Raw genomic sequence first — 17,632 nt, 5'->3', positions numbered from 1 at the left:
TCTTAAATATCTAAATAATTTTCAGGTTTTAATAGTGTTTGTTTTCTATGTTTCTCTAATTTAGAGCCAAATTTAGAATTCATCTTTCACTCATGTTTTCAATCCTAGTTTTTATACCAGCACTGTCTAATGCTAGACAAATTATGGAAGGAGAATGGACTCTGAAGTTTCATGGATTAGGGTTTGAAATCTCATCTCAGCCATCCACTGTGAATGTATCCATTAACCAGTAATCCTCATGTCATAGAAGTAACATGAGAACCAAGAGAGACAACAGTAAAACCCATAATGGGCCCTTAATTAATGTTATTTCCTTGCTTTGATTGTCTAAACCACATTTAAAACTGTAGTCACTTCCAGTATTACCAAAACCTAATCAAAACCATATAGTAGATGTTTCTAAAGCAGTGTTTCTTAAATTTTAATGTATGAACCACCTAAAGATCTTGTAAAAATATATATACTGGTTAAGTATATCTGGGGTGTGGCCTGAGATTTTATATTTCTAACGAGCCCCTAAGTGACTGACATGCTTCTGATCCACGGACCACACTTTTAGGAGCAAAAATATAAAGCTCTATAGATCAAGCTGTAATCTTTCAGATCCTTTCCCAAACCTATGAAATCAGAGGCTCAAGTAACAATTCAGAGTCTTTGTGACTCAACCCCCAAAAGCTTCAGGTTTTTACTTTAAGTCTTTTCAATAGGGGAGAAGAGGAGGAAATTTAGCTTCTTTCATTTAGAGAATAATTTAGATTATTTTTTTAAGTTCATTTTTATGTTTATTTCTTTAAAGTTTATTTCTGTATAAAGTTTATTTCTTTATAAGTTTACCTCCTTAACCCTCATTATCTCCCTTGGGCTATTATTTCACAATAGGGAAGAAATCCATTCAATTTGTAGAAATGTTGCCTAGAAAGAAGTATATTATAATCTTTGGAATTTTTATGTGTGTTAAAGAGTTTATTAGACTCCATTTTTACTTTCTGTCAAGGATAAATTTCCTTTTTAATTTGGAACTCAGTTTTACCTTGTTGCTTAGTTTTTTATTGTAACTACTATCCAACCTAATGGCATATTATCCCACGATTTTCTTTTTCCCTACATGAATAAGGAACCTCTATCCCAGACTACCAATAGCAATTCAGATGAGGAAGATTCTGGTGCAGGAGGATCTGTCATGACACCAGTAGATGTAGACCTGAACCTGGTTTCAAATATATTGGAATCATATAGTTCCCAAGCTGGACTGGCAGGACCTGCTTCCAATCTTTTACAAAGCATGGGAGTGCAGCTGCCTGACAACACCGATCACAGACCCGCAAGTAAGCCAGCTAAAGATTAATCAGCAAACCTGGCCTCCCTTTTCTCGTTCTTAAATAAATATTGAGTCTGATTGTGCTCATTTCTGATTTAGAGTACTCATTAGTAAAAATGTTTCTTCGTTACAAGTTTCACAGATTGCTTTCTCTATGACATGCAAATGCTGCCCTTTCTGCAAAAATCTTTGTGATCTCCAAGGGGTACATACAAGGATTTGAAGTCAGCAAGAGAGGATCAAGCTCCCAAAATGAGATTTACACACTCTATGTTTGGAGCATTAAGGTTTTTTTTTTTTTTTTTTTTAATTGAGGATTAAATGTTGGGTAGAGAAAAAGAAGGTAGTCAAAAATAAGGAATGAATGAGTTGTTTTTTTATTCCAGTTACCAGGAATGACCTTGAGCCAGGCTTACTCTAGTGACAAATATATTTGTTTTCACACTTTACCTGTTTTTACTATTCTACTTCATGGACCCAGTGGCTTCTTTTTATTTTTAGCACCTTCATAATTCATTGCCACATAAATATTCTGTAGCCAGGTAAGCCATGTACCAATGTTTCTTTTATTTATCTGCCATTTTCATTACCCCAATCCTGTCCTCTTTTGCCTCAACTTTCAGATAGCCTTGCAGTTCTAAAAAGCAAAGCCTTCTTCCCACTCACTGCTGGGAAACAAAGTTCAATGTTGTAGCTCCTCCTATTAGCCACTCTCATCTTTTCTTTTCCAAAACAACACATTAATCCAAAAGCAAACAGTTAGTCCATGGTAAATTGGAGAAACTCATAACCAGGTATCCCGCACACTCCCCTTTCTATCTGTATTTTCAGATTGGGGATGTGTACACATGTACTCACAAACACACCCACATAGAGATAGAAAAGATTGGGAGACGGTAATACACATGGACCCTGAACTGTTTTCTTCTAACTGCAAGATATGAAGAAATCTCAGGACTTCTCTTTTGAGAGTGCTTTTCCCTTCTACATGCTGGGTTCAGCTCAGGTCAGGGCAAACTGCCAGTGTAACATGACAATCAAGTCCCATCACATATCCCTCAACATTTCCTAATGAAGGCACTTTGACATCCCTCAAAGCAATGATGGTTTACTGGCAATAGTGAGAACAATGACCTTTTGGAATCAAAAGGAAATTCGGTGCTTCAACTTTTTTAGTTCTAGAATCTCTTTTTCTTAGTCTAATGGGACCATGATATGTGAGTAATCTTAGGGTCTCTGGCACTTGTGTCTTTAATCACAAGTTAGTTCCTAAAATCACCCGAGGATACAACTCTTTCCTCGGCCATTCCTCTTTTCAAACTGACCTCTAACAGTATTTCTTCTGCACATTGCTTCAGTTGTTCCACAGACTTGGAACCTAGACTTAAACATTTGTCACACTAATAGATTCTTTTTCTCCCCTCCCTCCTTCAAATTCTCACTTTCTGCAATTTCCTCACTTCATAAGACAGAAAAATACATCTGAACAAAGGTATACAAATTTTTTTTATTTCTTCCTTGTCTTCCTGTGACAAGGTATAGAATGGCATCTATGAATGATGAAAACTCCTAAATTTAGTTTATCAGCTAAAACTCAAGAAATGGTTCATCCTCACTAATCTCTTAGTTGAAGTTACAGCACTTACTGATGTGCAGATAGCAGCAACCATTTTACATCTAGGAAAACAGGAATGGCAAAGTGATAATCTTTTCTTTGGGTTACAAATTGAGTAAGTAACAGCAAAAAAAGACTTACCATCTTGGGCCCCACTGGGTTGCAATTACCTCAATAGAACACCATTGCATCTGATACAGAGTACTCTGAGGAAGACCTTAGCTCCCACTTTCCTCATCCCTTCAGATGACTTAAAGAAATATGACTTTTATTTACCTACCAGGTACAATTTAATTACCTGTACATGAATTCAAAAATGTTATGTCATGCTATTTTTCTTAATTCTGCGAGAATAAAAAGTAACTCAGTGAGTTGAGATTTGCTATATATATTTTCAATACTAAGATAAAAGTTTTAACCAAACTATACCAGGCACATTTTGGTAGTTTATTATAAACACACTATTAACAAGCCATATGCCAAAATATGTTTGCTTCCAAGGCCTAGAAGAAAATGGGTGAACAAGGGCCTACATCCAAATTAACAATTCAGCTTTTCTTCTGATTTTGACAGTTGTCATCTCATCAGTTTTTCTTCTCACACTGGCACTTTTGATTGTCTATGAGTAAGAACTTCTTTCCTTAACACTGCTTGTTGAGGTTTGCTGTAGGCTTATCTTCTGCCTTATTATGAGGTTAGCCTGGAGATGGCCTTTTGTCACTTCCCCGTTATCAACTGATTTCTGATATGCCTCTCCAGGATACTGAGAAGGGAATCTATATGGCCTGATCTGAGCTAAGCAGGCAGAGAAGAATAGGTCGATTTTTCCACCCACTCTTTAATCAGTTGGTTGGCGATGGCTAACTTGGGGGGCACCCAGAATGGGAAAGCCTCATTCTGTTGCTGAGTATATGGATCATTTCTCTTCAGGGCTGTGATCACCTCATCATGACTGAACCAGGCAGCTGCTTCTAGTTCTCTCACGTTCACCTGGATCTGAAAGAAAAGGAAAAACAGAATGGAAGGTTAGGAGCTACAAAATTTAGATACTATGGCCAAAGGTGAGAAAATGGCTCCAGAACTGAACAATTTTAGAAGATAATACCCAGGATCCACAGTATTGGGAGATAATCAGTTCTATATGTTGTCCAGAAACAAAAGAGGCATAATTAAGAGATGAGAGTTAAGTATATAAATTTTTAAAATAGTTTTAAACCCCATTTAAAAAATTCTGGAAGTACAAATACTATTTTATTAAGTATTACTTAACAAATACTACAAATATTAAGAGTGGTTAAAATTGAGGGGTAAATAATGAATAATTCTTGTTTTTCTTTGTGCCTCTATTGGTTGTATAACTTTCAATTTAAAAAGAACATACAAATGTTACTCCAAAGGATAAAAGTTAATGATAAAATTATAGTAACTGCTTTGTAAGAAGCAAAGTAATACAAACTGGGAAGCTGAGACAGATTAGATAGTCAGTAGAAACCAAAACACACAATAGACAGACTGGCAGATAGGGACCACATCATCTGTCAGGGATGCTACAGACGAGGAAGATAAGGTTAGATAATACAATATCCAAGTCCCTTTCAAGCAGAAGTTCCTGTAATTATTATATAATTCATAATTATTAAGCATAATTACTAATCCACAACATCCTAACTGACTTGAGCAATAAGTTTAATCCTGAAATCAATCATTAAATTTAATATATTTATTGTGTGCGTACTCTACACAAGATGCTCTGTTAAGTCCTGATGATGAAAGATAAATTCTCATGACTGAAATATATGAAGGATGAATGGTGATCATGTTGGCACTCCCAGTTTTTATGGTGATTGTTTGTTTCCTTTATGAGATTGCAAATTCCTTAAGGGTTTAAATCATAGTTTATACATCGTTTTATAATCTAGACAATGCTGTACCAGACAGGGGCTTAATAAGCACCTACTGACAAGCTTGGATGAGGCAAAGGAAATATCAAAGCATAAGAGAAGCATCAGAACTTACCTCTGTTTGCCCTGGTTTCACAGTTGCATGACAAGCAATCATGAGGGAGCTATTGGGAAAAGGCCAATGCTGGGATGCAGAGAATTTCAGTCTTTCTATCTCCAATCCCACCTCTTCTGCAACTTCTCGTCGGACAGCCTCTTCCAGACTTTCACCTACAAGCACTTAGATTAATTCAGGACAGCCCTGTAGTAGGAAGGGTGATACAGATGCCCATTTGTGAAAGAAGCACAGAACTGGCTCCAAAGTGTCAATGAAATACTTGGGGGAGCCTTAAATCTCTGAGTCTACAACAGTAGGAATCAAGTCTGGAGTTGGGTGCTGAACTATAGTTCTTAAACCTACAAAGTCAGTTATAATGCAAAATAAAGAGTGTCAGTAGAGAGGTTACTGCTGCTCTCAGCTTTAATAAAATTCTAATGCCACATTTCACCATTTGCAAATTTTAGCCCAATAAATAGGAAAAAACCCCTTTAAGTAAATATTAAATTCTAGTTAATATTATGCATGCTGAACTATTTAGGGAGAAATATACTAACTTCTGCAATCTGCGCATCAAAAAAGACTGAGGAATGGATAGATAGGTATGTGATAAAGTAAATGTAAAAAAATTACAGAATCTAGGTACTGAGTGTATAGGTTTTCACTGTATAGTTCTTTCAACTATGCCGTATGTTTGAAAGTTTACCTGTAAAATATTGGAAAATTATAATGCCATTTTCTTGTCGGAATGGAAGAATGTGCTTGAGACTCCAAGACAAATAACTACTGTTGATAAGCTTTTGTGTCTTCCAGTGTCATCTGTACATGCCTTAAACTCCTTACCTATATCACAAAAACCTGCCAAGGCAGAATACATTCCCTTGGGAAAGGAACTCTGGCGGGCAAGCAGGCATCGAGTCCCATCTGACACCAGAGTGATCACCACAGGAGCCATCTAGGAAAAGGGGATGGAAACTTAGACGCTAGGGCTTTGGGGGTCTGTTAATGGGATGAAGGAATGAATAATTAAGGAAAGCCTTTTAATTACAGGCTTCCATCCTTCTTGGATTACTGTCCTTTTAAAGCAATACTTACCTGTGGATAATAGATGATCTTATTGGAAGGGCACACACGCTTGCTGCCTGCCATGTTCTTCTTGGTGGGCTGCCCACTTCTGCTGCAGAACTGATGAGCATCGTGCCAACGGAGGAGCGCCTGAGCCTAGAAATACAAGGATGGGCATGGTTTCATTTGGAGAGAATGTAGGGCTCATCTATAAGAGTGCTGGACCTAGTATTTAGAGAAACTCAAAAGGAAATGCTAATTCCTTTCCAGCTCATCTACTTTAAATGGTTATTAATTGTTTAAACATCCAAATAAGGAAACTATCTGAACATATTCCTCCAGCACCTGACATATGAATAAAAGAAAGCATATTTTTAAATTTATTACAAATTATTTGAAATATATATATAATATGTAAAGTATTAACACCTATATACTTAAGACCCAGCTTAAAAAGAAAACATTTCCAATATAGTTGAACACCCCAACATGTATTCCTCCCCAATAAAGCTGGATATATTTTTTTTGCAAATAAAAAATGTTTAGAGATATTTCTTTAAGTAGACAATCGAAAGCAATTTAGCAAGTGAAATGTAAGGCTGTGAAGACGAGTCATTAAAGCAATAAAAAATAATTTTTCATAAGAAAAATACGATGCTGTATATGTCCTGCTATGGGTCATTAAAAATATTTATAAAGCTGATAGATCTCATTGCCATTTCCTTAGGAGAAAAAGGTCCTGACAGCGATCCAGTCAAAAACAAGGGCAAAAGAAAGAACAAGCAATCTCCCTACAGCACATTGTCGTTCTGCCAAGGTTTGTAGGAAGGACTTTAGTCTGCCAAAGAAGAAATCAGATGTAGCTCTACCCTTGTTATGCATGCATGTATTTGCCCTTATGTACTGCTTTACTAAATTTCCTACAAAACTGAGAAATCAGAATCTACCGTGGATAGCAAGGAGGCATCCTTCACATTCAGCCAAAAGAGAGCCTTTCTCAAGTCAATGAAAGATCCCTTGAGCTCCGTCTCCATTTCAGGTTTCTGTAAGGAAGCTAGAAAATTAGAAGAAAAAAAAAAAAGATATAAAACAAATGTCAAACTTTGCTCTGGGACCTCTCTCAAGTATATCCTGTTAGAACAGTGTTTCCCAAATCACCTAATAATACTCAACTAGGGAAAATAAAAAATACATAAGTTCCCAAGCCTCTACCTGGAGACTGTGAACAGCAGGTGGGTGAGGCCCAGAAATCATTTTTTAATAAGCACCAGGTGATTCTTCAGGCAAATTTGGGAAACATTACAGCATAGTACTGTATCACAAGATCCTCTTCAGGGCAATAAGAAAATTTGCACTAGCCATACACTATCCCTGGAAAAGGGATGAAATGGCACCTCTAAGCTATCCGAACCTCATTCCAGCATTAAGTTTGCACCCACGTCCTGAAAGAGAAGAAAAGCCTAATAGGAGCCATGAGGCTATAGCAAACTGGTTCTCAAATGCAGGTCTGAAGACCCAGAGCTACTCCAAGGTAAAATGTTTATTCACTTGTTTGATAAGAGAACTAAGAATGATGTCATGAATTTTAAAATGTTTCTTATGAAATAGTTAAGACAGATAAAATGTATAAGGGTACAGAGAATAATACAATAAGCATCTTTGTACCCACCACCTAGCTTAGAAAGAAAACTTTAAAATGTCCTTTATTTTCTTTTAAGTGATGATAATATTAGATGGTAGTATTTTTTTTTTATGTCCTAACTTTAAAAAAACTAGAAAGTTGATAACCTTTCTGTATTCATAAACTTTTCTTTGAAATTTTACCATCATGTGAAATCCTTAAGTCAGAACCACTGGAAAGTACTCATTAGGAATAATGCTATGTACCATTTATGGAAGAGGAGCTATTTAGACATAGATCCAGAGCAAACCATGCTTCATGCTGTTCAGAGCATCCAATCAGCACAGAATCTTCTACTCTTTGTGTGTCCTGTCCAAACTTACGCAGGAGCCTTTCCAACTCTAAGAACAGAAAATGAGAACAGAGAAAAACATGGGCTTTAATTAAACCACCAAATCTATATTAAACTTATAGGAAATCATCTACTTCAGCTTAAAGTAGGTATACCGGCTTCCAGTCATTGCCCTGCAGCTAATTAGCTACATAATCTTGGTCTAACCACTTAACCTTTCTAGGCCTCCATTTCCTCATCAGCAATCTGAGGAGTTTAAAGAAGCAATTCTATGTAAAACTGTATTACTCTATGATTGTATCACTAGTTCAAAAGATACATGATAGTTAACTTATTATGGCACTGGGGGGAAAAAGTGTCACAATTAAAACGGTAGAGACCAAATCAGTACTATAATTTAGTCTCCAGATTATGCTGTTTTGGGGGGCAAAGTAGAATATTCATCTGAGTGAGATCCCAATCTATATAAAACAAGTGCTATATAGAGTGAAAACCTATCCTCCTGTGCATGAAAGACTTACATTTATTTGCTCATAATACAACATAACATTGCTAAATCTCAAAATGTTTAGTGCCTACTGTGGGCATGCTTATATTCTGCACTGCCAGAAACCACTTATCCAATATCTGACTCACGGAAGAAATTCATTGTCAATGTATTTAGAAATCAGTGTATAGTGACATCACATAAAACTAAGGTTAGAATCTTGAAAGCCAAATCCCAATGGCTTAGGTATCTCTAGTTATTTACCCTAAAAGAGTTCTTGAGTCAAATTAGTTTTAATTCCCTTTTAATTTTGACCTTTCTAGAAGAAATGAAATCATGATGTACATCTTGGCCAGTTTAACAGTGTTCGACTCCACAGAGGCTGGAAATCACTGGACTAAGGCCAGGGTTGGCAAAATCTTTTAGGCTTTTGAGCCATATAGGCTCTGTCACAACTACTCTGCTCTGCCATTATAGTAAAAGCAGCTATAGACAATCTGTAAATGAATGAGTGTGGCTGTGTTCCAATAAAAATTTATTTACAGAACACAGCGAGTTCCAATTTGGACAGCAGTTTTGCCCACCCCTGGTTTAAGGCAGTAGTGGTTCATACCATCACCAAACAATGTTTAGATTTATACACTAAATAATCCGCAGAAGCAGTTTGAAAAATCTGGACTCTAAAGTTGAAGGATCCTTCTCAGAGATTCAATATGGACTGAATTCTGCTGAGTGGCCACAGGCTGGTCTACTCTACTGGTCCACTTTGGACTTACCTAATAGGCTATGCTGGGGGGGCAGATATTGATGTTCTGATTTCTGAAGCAAAGGAGCCAGGCTATGAAAGAGGTAAAATGCTCCTGTCTGCTGGGCTTTCTTACATGCATCATCATCTTCCTTCAGTTCAAATAAATATCTGTATTTTGGGAAATAAAACATTACAAAACCATATTTAGTTATTTGTATAACATTCATCTTTGAGAATTCTGTTCCTGCATCCCTCTCCTCTCACAGTTATTTCCTTTTATTTAATTATTTCCTAAATTGCTCTATAAAGGATTTGAGGTGGCTACAGGCAATCATTCTCTCCTTTGTCCTACAGTATACCTTGCCAATACTTCTGTGGGTGCACATGTACTATCTTCATTTGTCTGTCTCCTCTGAAAGACTATGATCTCCTTAAGGGCAGGGTCTGCCTTAGTTCTGTATCTCCAGTAATTGGCATATTGAATGGCTCAATTCCATAAATATTTATTGAATTGAACCTTAAGGGTAATAAATATTTACTCAATTGAACCTCAAGGTACTTTGCCAACATGACACTGTGAGGCAAGAATTTATGTGCAGTGGATTGAAAGGAAAACAAGTACAGTGATGAAACATCAACCACAGAATACCTAGAGATGGGAGCAGATTTCATTACTGCTGACAAAGAGCAAACTATATCTTCAGTAACTCTCATTCAATCTAGGGAATATAAAGAGCAAATTTTGTCTTCAATCTACCCTTGTTTCAAACATCTAGTCCCCCAGGTGGACACCATTTGCTCCTCATCCTTACCAAAGGGACCACTGATGAGAAAGTGAAGGCATTACTTGAAGCCATGATTTAATAAGTAATATTTTCAGTAGCCAAAATAAAAATGTAGAAAAGAGAACATTATATAATTAGCTTATCTAAAAGAAATAGTACTGGGGCAGATTATAGGCTTTCCTGGTACCTTCATTAAGGATGGCCCAAGTCTATCATTTCAAGAGCCTTGGGAATCAGGTCAGGGTCCACATGATTCAGTGGGGACTGGCTGTGGATTCTCCTTCTGGGGCCTTAGGGATAACCATTTTTGCCTGTTGAAAGCCTTGAAACACTCTTGGGTATATGGCATATTTTGTCACTTAGATAGGAAACACAGTTTACAGATATTTTCTGTAGGACTAGGGACCTTTTTTCGTAACACCAGTAGGTAGAACTAACAACATAATATTACAAAGCAAAATAATAAATACACCACAGCAGCATCTTTAGGAACCTATTTTTGACTGTGACAATGATCTCTCTATAAACACAAAAGAAACCTGACATATTCATACTTGTGATATTTTTAAACTTATGAGTGACTACAGCCTCCTGGGGCAAAGACTCAGTGTATGTCAAAGGAGAGACATGTGCCACTCAGAAGCTACCAAAAATAAACAATAGAACAAACACAGTTGCCTTCGTAAAAGAACAAAAAGAGTGGTACAACCTGTACTTTGCCCTAATGACCCTAAAAAGCAAAACACCCAGGTTAAGGTCTTAAACCTGGGGACTCTCTGGAACTGGAACTGAGATCCAAACAATTTCTTATATTCTTCTTGATCAGAAACACATTTTTAAAAAATTCACTTTCCCCTTTAGTTGTAATAGCATGGAAACCATAAAACTAAGATCAAACTTAAACTTTTTTTTTATTATTATAAAAGTAAAAAATAAGTCTATAAAAATCAAAAAATACAGCAATCAATTTTTCAAAAAAGGAAAACCAAGAATCTCACAGCTCAGAGATGATCACTGTTTACACCTTGGAATTCTCCAAACTATCAGTATTATGCATCTATACATTTATAGGTCTACTCAGAATCATATCTACTAATTTGTAGCCTTTTTTTCTTAAACGGATTAACATTTTTTCACACCATATTTCTTATTGATAGAATTTTATTCGTTTCTCATGATTTTGATTCATTTTTAAATATATTTAATCATTTCAACATACTCATCTTTTAGACTAATAATTCTGTTATTATTCTCAGAGTCTCAGCCCAAGAACTGCAAATAACCTAAATGCCCAACAATATCTAAAACAAGTACTGCAATTGTGTTGTGTTCTCACTCTTTCTCATATTAGATTATACACTTATGTGCCTTTAAAGTTTGAACTAGGCACTCATGTTTGGCAGAGCTTTCCACATGGGAAGCCCTAGTTGTGAATGTATCCCTCCAGAGGAATTTTACATTTGCTTCTCCAAGGGGCCCCAGGAGTATTATAAGTCTAGGACTACTACTTAAATTATTTTCTTAGGTAGGGGGTTTTGGGGCCATACCATATAGATAGTACAAATATAAACCCCAAAACTGCGTGATTTCAAATTCACATATTTCAAATATGCCCAGACTGAGACAAAGAAGTCCTTTATTAACAATACTTTGGCGCCTACTATGTCCAGGTACTGTTTTTTGCACTAAGAGTACCGTAGTGCAAAAAATAAAGTTCCTATCTTCATAGAAATTATATTTAAGTATGTCAGATATTTTAGATATTGGAGATTTAGTTTGTTTAGAATTTTTCCAATTATAATATTCAATGAATATCCTTATATGTAATCATACAACCTTAATCCTCAATATAGGATTTTGAGATTTTTATAATTTAATGGGCCAAAGATAGAATAATCAGAGTTCAGTTTGGTTAAAACTCACCGGGTCTTAGCGACGTAGGTTGACAGCAGCCTATAGCACCAAAAAGATTTTCTCCTGCAAGCAATTCCACAATACAGAGACATTCTCAGTTCCTTAGAAGAAAAAGGAGTTAAAATAAATTATAGTAGCCAATTTAAAGTAATGAATCACCAAGAGAGTTATCCTTTAAGCCAGAAAAAGATTACTTTTAAGGAAAGACAAATTGAATGGGAATCAGATGATCTGGCTTCTAAATTGTATTTCTTCCACTAACCAGCAGTGGGATTTTAACTTTTCTTTCCTAATCTACAAAATTAAAAGCTGTTCTGCCTACTTAATGTGTTTTGAGAATCAGCTAACGATCCCCAAGAAATATGTGTTTGTCCTTCCATTTTGTGGAATTGTTGCTGGGAGGTAGTTGCCAAGCCAAGACCTACATTTCTCTCTTCCTTTGTGTCTAAGTAGGGCCAAAACTAAATCTTAGCAATGGAATGTAAGTGGAGTGATGTGTACCTCTTCTAGGTTGAAGCAGTTAAGAAGTGGATAAACATTTTCCATCCTCTTTTCCCCTTCTGCTTGGAAGACTCTGGAATGGCAGAGCCGTTAGATGGAGAAGCCCGGATCCTTAAACCATTACATGTAGAAATGCTACCCGCCAACCAAAGATAATTTGTGAATGAGAAACTTCTACCATATGAAGCCACTGAAATTTCAAAGTTTGTTACAGCAGCTAGCATTACTCTAACAGACCAAGTAACCCTGGGAGTATCTCCAGAGTAATGCAGCCAAGTTTCTCAGAATACATGAAACCAAAGTCCTTCTGAATGTGAAGTAGGAGGAATCTTGTAGATAAGAAAAATATAAAATCATGGCTATTTGGAAAATATTTCAAAAGGTAGCTCTGTAAATCTACATGGATCTAAGATATTTTCTATTTTTTGCATCTCATTGTGAGAGGAAAAAATTGCTCTATCTTAAGAATACATTCTGCAGACAGATTCCTTTTAAATTATATATCAATATTTTATTTCCTATGAAAATTATATTTCATATTAATAAAAAAGTCAAGAGGTTCTACTGAAACAAAAAAAATCAATACAGTTAAATAACTAACCACCCTTTTAACTGAGCCCAAGGATAGCAAGCTTTGATACTAAAACACTGAGGAACATCTAAAGTTTAGGCCTACTTCTTGGTTGCATAATTTTGAAACACCAGTGACTAATCCTTGGACAGTTTTTGCTACCTTTGTCCTAGCCAAGGGTAAATTATATTTAGCAAATGACGTTCAACAAAGTATTTACTGAGTACTAACTTTATTCAAGGGCCCTTAAGGAATACAAAAATGTACAGGATGAAAATCCTGCCCACAAGGGACTCCAGCAGGAGAGAGAAAATAAATAAACAACTTTCACGGAAGGCGATATGTGATACGTGGGTTACAAAGCATTCCAGGAGGGTATTAAAAGTATAATCACTATTTTAATAACACAAAGACTTGTGTGATAGGCAGAAAGAAATGTATTTAAAGTCAATGTTTATGTCTCATATACAGCTCTGAGAACGTAAATCAGTACAATACTTTTGGACGGCAATTTGGGAACATCTATCAAAATGTTAAATAAACATTTCTTTTCACCTAGAAATTCCACTTCTGAGAATTTATCCTAAGAAGGAAAGGATATGTACAGGAATGTTAACTGAAAATTATGATAAAAGGGAATAATACATAGCTGTTAAAAATAAATATAAGTAACAGTAGAAAAATATATATGTAGTAAGAGGGAAAGATATTCAGAATATATTACATAAGAAAAGCAAGTAACATTTGGTTAGTTTAGCATGATCTAATTAATTTATAAAGAAAAGGAGATATACATATATATACATACACACGCGCACACACACACACACACACACACAGACACACACCAGAATATATAAATTAGATAGGTATTTATGTTTTTAAAGTGACTAGAAGTACACATGCCAAACTGTTAACAGGGACTATTTGGGAGAGTGGGATAGAGACAGTGGTTAAAAAAGGCACCTGTAATTTTTAGTTTATACATTTCTGCACTTTAAAAAAAATTTAACCATGTATACATACTCCTTTTACAATAAAATAAACTATAATAGTAGTTCCTGGGACTAATTGTACAATGAGGCTATTTCCAGGCCATTGTTCCCAGTAACACCTTGTTACCTTTCCTGGGAGCCAAAGGAATTGCTTTGGTGAGCTCCTTGAATCCTAAGAACTGTAAGGGCTATCTGGTTATAGGTATGACTACCAACTAACCTGTGTGGCCCACTGCACTTAGCTGCCCGATGTTTGGCCTGGTTTTTGCTACTAAATTAACCTCACCCATTGTGGAGTATCATGAGCTGCCAACCTATGGGATGGTCTCAGAGTTTGTAGAAAACATAGTAAATTTCTCAATGTAGCTTTGAAAAAATATCAGTAATTAAGAGGAAACTCAGACTTATTTTAACTGAGAATTGCACCTTTATTGGTACAGTCATAGCCTGGTAAATAATGAGTAAGTCTAATTCCTTTTCTAAGTAGTCCCTTATATATTTTTATATACCTCTTATATAAAAACAATATAGAGACTTTTTTAAAGTCGAAGAAGAGAAAATGATTTCCTTAAAATTCAGCTTTAACTGTATTTTTCCTCAAATAGATCATTTAAATTATAAAATTAACTACATTACAGGACATTTGGAAAACAGAATTGTGAGGATACTCATAATATCACCATATAAATATATCTTATAATTTAGTATGTATTTCCTAGTCTTTTTACAGATACAACTTTTACATAATTATAATCAGAGGACACAATTTTTCAGCTTGCTTTTATGAAAAATATTATAAGCAATTTTCTGTTTTTATAGAATCTTTGTAATTTTGGGGGGTACATAATATTACATTCAAGCAGACTCATCCTGATTTTGCTAAACATTCTCTTGATTTTAGACATTTAGTTTGCTCTGATTTTACCAGAAATAAAATACCACCTAAATACCTGTGCTGATATTTTCAAGTTACTTCTTTAAGATGAGTTACCCAAAGTAGAATTGTCAGGACAAAATTTATTTTAAAATCATATGGCTCTTTCCACACATTACTGCACTTACAAGATTATAAACCAAAACCATAGTATTTAGTTTAAAAAAAAACTTTTATATTTCTTTGATCACTATAGAGATTGAAAGCATTTTCAGATTTAATAGTCCTTGTTCTTTTTGTAAAATGTCTGCTGTCCCGTGCTGACTTATTGTAATTTTACTCTACTTTTGACCATTCTAATTTTTAAAATATTATAGTACATTTACAGTATTCTCCACAATGTGATCACCACAACACATTATACAAACCAACTGCTATATTTATTGCTTTTCTCTTTAAAGCAGTCATTCAGATTGAACCTCAGTACAAAAAAGAGGTTCTTTTAAGTCATTAGGATGTGTGGGATTACTTTTAGAATGAAAATATAATTTCTTACTTATACTATTTAGAAATTTGTGCAGGAAAAATCTGCTACTTTTTTTCTGAAATGGTTTGTGATTTTTCAGTCTTTGGGGGGTCTTCAGTATGATGCATTATTCAAAATGTATTGGCCCAAAGGTTCAGATTTCATAAACATGCTGGTAAACAACTAGTAAAACATGCTACTATACTCACATTCAGCTAGCCACTCAAATGCCACATTACAAACAGAATAGTTTTTTTTGTTTGAATTGGCAACTATTATTGTATTTTATGCCTGATAGCACACTGAGGATAAAAGTTCGCTATTCATAAAGTAAATCTGGCAGAAAATACTAGCACCATTATTTTACTTTATATGACAAGCTCAGGCAGGCCTTTTATTTTGTTTACAGTGCAAGGAAGGGTCAGAGAAGTAAGCATTGGAGAGACTCAGGTACTTTTATTCTCGTCTCTCCCACTGACTGAATTTGATCTGGGGCTGTCACCTAACTTGTCAGAACTTGGTTTCTGTCTCACTTCTCATAAGGAAAGGAAAGAGAGAATATGGATCTAAAGAGTATTACAACTATGTCAGGATCTAACTACCTAATTCTCAGATCTGTTAGACTGTAAAATCCTTAAAGGTTAGGATAGCATCTTTCCTATCTACAGCGTCTAGCACAGTCCCTATCACAGTGTAAAACACAATATGCATGCATGAATGAATGAATGAATTTATCCCATTTTACAGAACGATAAAGCTTTGAGAAGTTAATCAATCTGAGGTCACAATATAGGGAGCAACAGAGTCAAACCCAGGGATATCTGGCTCCAAAGCTTATGTTTTGATAAGAAATACATGGGAAAGTATTTTGCAACATTCATTTATTATTTATGTTTTTAAAAAGTACAATGACTGATAGAGATTAAAGGTAATGTTATTTTTACTGAAAACTATTAAATGATGAGGCAAGTCCTTTATGATTAACAATTTCTCTCAACCCCCCGTAATGAATGATTCACACATTTCTCATCCTGTTCATCTTAATAGAAGAAAGATTAATTTATAAAGCACTACAGCATGGCAAAAAGGCCCATCTTGAATCCCTGTGGTTACTTTCACCAAGAGGCCAGCTTCGATAGTGTTTGAGAGAGCCCTTTTCAGAGTCTTTTCATTACTGTGGACCAGAATGGGATGGGAAATACGCAAAACTGAGGGACCATTGGGATATAGGTTTGAAGGTCTCACTGACCAGCTTTATGGTTTACTTTCTAAAAACTAATTTTTCCTCTCTAATTAAAAAATAATTCAGACACAATGCCGAGAAGTTAGCAAATTCCGTTTTTAAATGACTCTTCAAAAAGTATCAGAAAATTATTAGCTGTAGTTAATAAGATAGTTCCACAAGTTATGATGCAAAACTGGCCATTCTTTGGTTTCTGCAAGAAGGAAGGGGGACAAAGCTAAAATCGCAAAATGCTGTAACAGAGTTGGGTTTTTTTTAAGTTCTGATTATGCGTCCCTGCAAAACACTCCTGCACTTAGAACCTGAACAGGTTTCTGTCCTGCTGTACTCACTCTGAATTCTGTTGGGAGTGCTGTCACAAGCCTCAATAATCAGCAGAAACCAGAAAACTTCAAACTTCCCTGGGAAGTTGGGCCTTCCTTCCTCCGAGGGACCATTGCTGCTAATGCCACACTTCCCAGAATCTTCCCAGAGATGCACTCTGGGAAATGTAGTTTAAACTTTATGTCATCTACCAGGCCCTTTAAAGTTAACCACAATTGTCAAAAGCATGCTTCTGCCACACTTCCCAGAATCCTCTTAGAGAAGTACTCTGGGAATTATAGTTCAATCTCTAGGCATGCTGCTATGTCCTCCAACTGCAAAATTAACCATGATTGTCAGAAGCATGATCTTCAAAGATCTTCTGAATCCATTACCAGAAGAACTATTGTGTCTTTGGAGAAGGCAGAGTAGCTTTAGATACATTTTTTTTTTTTTTTTTTATGGTGACATTGGTTAAAGAAATCCCAGTAAGTTTCATCTGTACACTTTAACAGTAAGGCATATATATATTTACACTGTGTGTTTCACCTCCCATAGTTAAATTTCTTTCTGTCACCACATATTTGACCCCTTTTACCCCGTCTACCTCCCCCATCCTCCCCCACCTCCTGCTGTCTGGTAGGACATATAGTCCATGTCCATGAGTTTCTGTTTGTTTTTCTGTTCATTTGTTGCTTTTAGGTTTGTATCCCACA

General features: G+C 35.7%; 2 protein-coding genes across 8 annotated transcripts in view; one reads left to right on the top strand and one right to left on the bottom strand.

Annotated features, from left to right (window-relative positions):
- Positions 1–5,729, top strand: part of ECD (ecdysoneless cell cycle regulator) — a 33,437-nt gene extending 27,708 nt beyond the window's left edge. For 3 of the 6 annotated variants that reach the window (XM_039872096.1, XM_039872095.1, XM_039872097.1), the window contains exon 14: positions 1,115–1,421. In XM_039872096.1, coding sequence (XP_039728030.1) covers positions 1,115–1,345 — 231 coding nt within the window. In that variant the 3' untranslated portion in view covers positions 1,346–1,421. Of the gene's footprint in view, positions 1–108; positions 731–1,114; positions 1,422–3,863 lie in introns of those variants that run through there. The other 3 variants (XR_005654790.1, XM_039872099.1, XM_039872100.1) reach the window with 3 other exon arrangements.
- Positions 3,276–17,097, bottom strand: NUDT13 (nudix hydrolase 13). 2 transcript variants are annotated; one of them, XM_039872103.1, is made up of 9 exons: positions 16,946–17,097; positions 11,913–12,004; positions 9,233–9,372; positions 7,884–8,018; positions 6,944–7,050; positions 6,027–6,152; positions 5,775–5,886; positions 4,950–5,113; positions 3,276–3,929 (listed from the first exon to the last, which is right to left on the bottom strand). In XM_039872103.1, exons 2-9 carry the CDS (start codon positions 11,993–11,995, stop codon positions 3,729–3,731), a joined length of 1,068 nt encoding a protein of 355 aa, XP_039728037.1. In that variant the 5' UTR covers positions 11,996–12,004; positions 16,946–17,097; the 3' UTR covers positions 3,276–3,728. The 2 variants fall into 2 exon arrangements, with proteins under 2 accessions (XP_039728037.1, XP_039728038.1); XM_039872104.1 differs by having other exon boundaries at positions 4,950–5,104.
- Positions 17,098–17,632: the final 535 nt, after the last annotated feature.

Source organism: Pteropus medius, unplaced genomic scaffold (genome assembly GCF_902729225.1).
Source record: "Pteropus medius unplaced genomic scaffold, Ma_sr-lr_union100, whole genome shotgun sequence".
In the NCBI taxonomy this organism is placed as follows: Eukaryota; Metazoa; Chordata; class Mammalia; order Chiroptera; family Pteropodidae; genus Pteropus; species Pteropus medius.
Note: the sequence above shows the minus strand (reverse complement) of the source record. Positions and strands in the feature narration are given on the sequence as shown.

What these genes read in the sequence shown, in the direction of transcription:
- NUDT13 (XM_039872103.1), bottom strand. Translation starts at nt 11,995, where the DNA reads ATGTCTCTGTATTGTGGAATTGCTTGCAGGAGAAAATCTTTTTGGTGC. An exon ending in ACCTACGTCGCTAAGACCCG is followed by an intron (nt 9,373 to 11,912) that starts GTGAGTTTTAAC and finishes CCCAAAATACAG; the next exon opens with ATATTTATTTGAACTGAAGG. An exon ending in TAGCTCCTCTTCCATAAATG is followed by an intron (nt 7,051 to 7,883) that starts GTACATAGCATT and finishes CTAATTTTCTAG; the next exon opens with CTTCCTTACAGAAACCTGAA.